We start from the raw sequence: 6,000 nt of genomic DNA, 5'->3' as shown, positions 1-6,000 counted from the left end.
TCTGCCCTACCCCATAGAGCAGGGAAATAGGACAAGGGTCATTGCCACTGTAAAATCTACTTAGCCTGCAAAAAGGCCCAGCTCATTCTTTAACTTAATTTGTATTCTGTTCTTCCTTTTCATCCAGACCCTTAATTAAGTGATTTTATAACCAGGACAGGAGATAGACCTCCACAAAGTGTAAAAAACTTATGTGGATAAAGAATGCCGAGATCTGAACCAACACATTTGCCTAGCAACATATGGCTGGCTGATTAGCCCACTGATATGTCACCTAAATAACCCTATTCTTTAGACAAAATTTCAAAGGAATTATAAATCACCTGTATATATCATGCTTTATGCTGACTCCTACCCAAAAAGCATCATAAAAACCCCAGACCCTAAGCCTGTATGTGTGCCTCCTTTCTGAGGTTGCCCACACTCATCTTTCTTTCAGTCTGTTACTCTCTCTGTTCTACTCCAGGAAAACAGGGAGGGACTATTGAGAGCTCTGATTTGGGCTTGCAAGTTCCCCTAGCCTGGGTGACCAAGACAGGACTGTGCTGTACAATCGTGCTCTTTAGTAGCCTGCCTGAACATCTTTCTTTGCTTCGGAAAGTTCTCAGAACATAATCTCACTCCATCCAGTGCTCTGTGGTTCTGCAAATCTTGGGGTGGTAAGGGCTTAGTTCCCACACTGCGCAGATTCAAGCGGACACTGGACGCCAGGTGACCCTAGCTTTAAGTGTTGGCAATGAATTTGCCCAATGCAGAGCAGGAGTTCAATTAGCTTCCCTTTCTTGCCTTTGTCTACCTTGACTCTGACCTGCTCCTCCTGTGATGGTATTCAAATAAAACTTTCATTCTGCTTTGGTACTGCGTCTCTACCTTTCAGTTCTTTGTTGGGGCGAGGACAAGAACTGAGGAGAATAGACTCAACACCTACTACTTGGAAATGCAGTATATCCAAAATAACTAAAACAAGCTTGAAAAAGTAGAAGATGGTAGACTTAGACTTCCAGATTTCAAAACTAAAAAACTTCAGCAGTCAGCAGTCAAGACAGTGTAAAAAACACAGTGGGACATTAGTCTTAGCAATTTTTTTTCTGGATCTCTTCCTAGGCAAGAGAAAAATAAAAATAAACAAGTGGGACTACATCAAACTAAAAAGCTTCTCCACAGCAAAGAAAACCATCAACAAAATGAAAAGGCTTTAAAAAACCCATATTGGATGGAAAATAAATTTACAAATGATATATCCAATAAGGTGTTGATACTCAAAATACATAAAGAACTTATACAACTCAACACCAAACAAATAATCTGATTTAAAAATGGGCAGAGGTACTGAATAGACATTTTTCCAAAGACATTTTCCAAAGTTTCCAGATGGCCGACAGACACATGAAAAATGCCACCAATAGGCATAAAACACACATAAATTTTTAAAGAGGTGCTGAAATTCACTAGAAAGGAGAGAAAAGTACAATGAAGGCTTTTGAGTAGCTTTTTATTATTCTGTTCAGGAATACTATCTTGTAAGCCAGTTTTAACATATGCTATGAAAGAAATGTTCTATATCACACATTCACTACTAAAAGTTTACAACCCCTTATCTGAAAACATTTTGGCCTGATGTTTCAAAATTAGAACTTTTATTAGAAAGATGTATCTGCTATATATTATGCAACACTCGAGCAAGTCTGGAGCTGCACTGTAATGAAACACGCCAGTATTTCTGTAGAAGACATGAAACACCAAGCCTTGGTTCCCGTTCAGGCCAGATTTTACTCATAAAGCTGTTAGGTAAGACAGATGAAGGATTGGGACTTGTAATGACACGTTAATCTGGAATCCAGTTCCTGATATTTGATATCTAGTTTATAAGCACTGCAAACTTGGCCTTTTCATCCTCAGAAATCAAAGTGTTACTTAAAACGAAATACAAATAGTTTATTTCAAGAGGTATATGTAAAATGGGTTATCCTGTGAAACTAAGTTAATTACATCATGATCTTCTATAAGGTGTCCAACTCCGCTGTGGTTAAAAACCCTATTTCTTGGCGGGACAATAAAAGACGCCAGATCAATCACAAGCTTGCAGCGCGAGCATCCCTGAGGGCTTCAAGGACTCCTGTAGAAGGAGAGGGAGGCCGGGGATGGTGCAGAGTCCTGCAGCATATCTATCGGGGGCTAACTTCAGCCTTAATGGATGAAGCGACAGAAGAGTTCAAGTAGGGATCTGTACGGCGACTGTTTTCTTGCCAGGGCACTCGGTGAACGCTAAGATTCTTTTTTATGGCGCTGGTATAAATTTTTGCTTGGAGACTGAAAAAAGCGTCGCACGGGGAAGGGTAGCAGCGACTGGTAAACCACAAGTGGAGCCATAAGTGGAAGGGAAACTGCGCAGACATCTGCACGAGTTGGGTGAAAATGGGTCTGAGCCATCCGTTCCCGCAAGCGACCCGGATGATTAGGTACGCCAGGCCCGGAGACCTTGCGCAGTCCCGGGCCAGAACTTTTGTGCTCCACCCGCAGCAAGCTGCTAACTGCTACCCGCCAAAGTGCGGACCGTTCATCGGGCGTCAGGCAAGCCTCTCCCAGGCCGGCAGCCTCCCGGGGGAGGGGCGGTCGGGTCTCCCTAGAGCGCAGGCCCGGCCCAGACTTCCAGAACGCGCCCTCGCAGCTTTCCACCAATCCCCGTTCCCCAGTGGCCACGGGGCGGGACCCTCGCGGCCTTACGTCTAATTCCCTCTCTTCCGCGGCCTGCGGTGGGCGGGCGCCGCAGCTGTGGGTTGCGGGGCATTAGGCGAAGGACCCGCAGGCCCTCCGGACAGCGCTGCCTCCCTCCCCGAACCCTTCTGGCGCGGGGCAAAGTTAAGTCGTGCAGAACGGAGTTAAAGAGACCAGAACGGCGGAGGCGCCGGACTCGGCGGAGGTGTCGTGTCGCCTGGCATCTGGTCTGCCTGGGTCGGAGAGGTACCCCCGAGGTGGGGCCGCTGGGCTGGTCCGTCGTGGGGCTTGCTTGGATTTCCCTCGCTTGGTGCCTCTTGAGTGTCTGGAGAAGCCCTTGGGTTGGAGGTGGGAGGAGGCTCCAGGCTCTCGTCGCCCTCCGCTCCTCTAGTTTCTGGAGCCGAGTTTTGAACTGGTCGCCCTGTGACAGGACGCCGGCGCCATGTACCCGTGCGCAGACATGTACTTGTATCCCATGGACGTGTGTGATGGGAGTGCGGTTGTCGTAAACCTGGTCAATCCCATAGGAATTGTTAATGCAGCTCTCTAGCAGATGGACTTTTTCTAGTCTGCTGTGATTCCCAAAAGTTTGAGTCCTGGGGCCTCACAACCCAAGATTGTCTGTCTGCCACCTCCTTTTAACAGTTTCTGTTGCTTGTTTTCCCCCTGCAAATTGTTCAGCGTGTTTCTCCCTTCCACCGTCATCAGCCTAGTCCAAACCCCTGTGACCTCAAACCAGAATTGTTGCAATAGGCTCCTGGCAGAACTAAACAATTCATCGTGTGTACTGGTATGAGAAAACAAATTTGTTTTTTAAATCTTACTGTTCCTAATTCTTTTCCACTGAGTTTACATCTTACTCCCCTCAGTAAGTCCACTGTCATTAAAGCCAGCGTCATCATATTCATAATGCATATGAAAGTTCTTTTGGAATTATTTAATCTTTGAGGTTGAGAATTCAAAACATCCTTCATGAAAGAATCTGGTAATTCATATTTTTAATGTGTGCCTCTTGGTGAGGTAAGACTGCAGTGGGTATGGAATTGATAGTCTTGGTATCCGTTTCCTAGACTCTTAAATGGCAGGGAGGTATACACAAACTTAACAGTTTAAACAATACAAATTTATTATCTCACAGCTTCTACAGTTCTGAAGTCTAGATAGGTTTAGCTAGGTAGTCTGCTTAGGGTCATAAAGCTGAAATAAGGGTTTCTGGAGGCTCTGGGGATGAATCCACCTCCAGGCTCATTGAGGTTGTTGGCAGAATTCATTTTAGTGCAGTTGTAGGATCTACATCCCCATGTCTTTTCGGGCTGTCAGCCAGGGTCTCTCTTACTTCCATTAAGACCCCCCTGTATCTTCAAAGCCAGAGAGCACCTCCCGTCCTTTTCGTGTCTCTAATCTCTCTGACTCATTTTCTGCCGAATGGAGAGAGCTTTCTGCTCCTACAGGTTAGTGATTAGATCAAGTGAGTAGATCAGGCACACCTACGTAATCTCCCTATTTTAAGGTCAATTGTGTTGTGTAAGGTAATACCGTCACAGTCATGGAAATGATAATCTTATATTCACACTTTCTGGGGAATCAAGGGGGTGGAATCATAAGGGCCATTTCTAGAATTCTGCCAAACATACTACGGTTGTCTCATTAGAGTACTTTATTTTTATGATGTGCTTTTGCGGGCATTAAAACAATAATCCTAAAAACTCTCTGGTTATATGATTATTATCTTTATATGTAAGGAAATTCAGTTAATGTTAGTTGCCTAGGTCTACATAGCTAGTAAGTGGTGGAGTTAGTATTTGGACTCAGATCTACATTTCCATTAGGTCTAAAGCCATGTTTATGGATGGTCAGAGAAAAATGCCGAAAGTATTAGGTAGGAGAAAGCTGAGTAATTAAGATCATTCTGTACTTTGTTTTTGAATTATCTCTTTATTTTAGTGGTGCAGGTTAAGCTTTTCTACCCTAAGAAAGACGAAATAGAAGAGCATGCATAACATAAAAGTTTTTTTTTTTTCCTACATCTAGAAGGAAGCTAGGACTAGTGGGAAGATTCTGACAACTTCAATACTTGTTCTATATAAATGGGGCCAAGGTGATGTTAACAGTTGGCACAGTGGGAAGGAGAGAAAGCACAGGGAGAGTACGTAGAGTCCTTTATAGGGGCGTCACCTGGAGGTGACATATCATAAAGCTATACTGAGCTCCAAGGGGGAGTAGGAAAGATATAGCTATGTGGCTTTACACCCAGTTAAAACTTAGGATTCTGTTAAGAAAGAAGGGAAAAAATTATATTGGCTCCAAGCGATCTGCCGTACCCTTGTTTTTGGTAATGTTTTATTCTGCAACCTTCTCTGAGTCAAATAATTTGGCTTTGCTATTAGTTTTAAGAAGTAGTGTTTGAAAGGACAGCAATTTCTTATTCAATATTAATATTCCTTGATTTCTCAATTGCTGTTTTAACATTTAATTTTTAAAGGCATCTTTGAAAATCTCATTTATCATTTAACACTTGTATACCTCATATTTTGGGCTTGATTTTTCTGGGTAATTCTCTAATATATTTGTGGGAAATGTTCAAGATTGCTTTGGGATACTCGATACCATTCTGTGTAGGCCTCACACCACTGGACCTACCTCAGGTTCCCTAACCTACTATCTTGTAGCCTTTGTGTAGGGAGATTGTGGTCAAACAGATCTGGGTTTGAGTTGTTGGTTTGACCTAAGGCAAGTTACTAAATTCCTCTGAGTTTTAGTTTCCCCATATGTGAAACATCAGTGAACATGCCACCTTTCAGAAATAACATGAAGATTAGGGAGATAACACTTTTTCTATAATACCTACTGCAGTATTTTGCAAATAGTAGGTGCTCAGTAAATGTTAATTATACTGATCCCAATGATCACTCTGCTCCATGACTTCTAGCACTTAGAGTCTACATTCATTTTTTTAAATTGGTTTTCTCTCTCTGACAAGATTATGAATTCCTTAAAGTATAGGATTAAGTCTTGGATATAATGTCCCTGAATATTGCTTTAGTGAATTGGAACTAGCATGCATAAGAGTATTTATGAGATTGAAGTTGTAAGGGGTTTTTTCTCTTGAGATTTCCTAGTGTGATTGAATCATGGAAAATCAATTGTCTAAATCAAATGAAGAACGAACATTCCAGTACCAGGATTCACTTCCATCACTGCCTGTTCCTTCACTTGAAGAATCATTAAAAAAATACCTTGAGTCAGGTATGTTTGTAATCTTTTAGTATATGTTAATATCATTGA

At 42.6% G+C, this 6,000-nt stretch overlaps 1 protein-coding gene across 8 annotated transcripts in view; it reads left to right on the top strand.

Annotated features, from left to right (window-relative positions):
• The first annotated feature begins 1,355 nt into the window (after nt 1-1,355).
• Nucleotides 1,356-6,000, top strand: part of CROT (carnitine O-octanoyltransferase) — a 68,288-nt gene continuing 63,643 nt past the window's right edge. Inside the window, exons 1-3 of one of the 8 annotated variants that reach the window (XM_017680340.3) lie at nt 1,361-2,961; nt 3,397-3,505; nt 5,826-5,961. In XM_017680340.3, the coding sequence (XP_017535829.1) occupies nt 5,847-5,961 (115 nt within the window). In that variant the 5' untranslated portion in view covers nt 1,361-2,961; nt 3,397-3,505; nt 5,826-5,846. Of the gene's footprint in view, nt 2,973-3,396; nt 3,506-5,825; nt 5,962-6,000 lie in introns of all 8 variants that reach the window. The other 7 variants (XM_017680275.3, XR_012132328.1, XM_036990741.2 and 4 more) reach the window with 7 other exon arrangements.

The sequence above is a fragment of the Manis javanica genome, chromosome 6, assembly GCF_040802235.1.
Source record: "Manis javanica isolate MJ-LG chromosome 6, MJ_LKY, whole genome shotgun sequence".
In the NCBI taxonomy this organism is placed as follows: Eukaryota; Metazoa; Chordata; class Mammalia; order Pholidota; family Manidae; genus Manis; species Manis javanica.
This window is presented reverse-complemented; position numbering and strand designations above follow the sequence as displayed.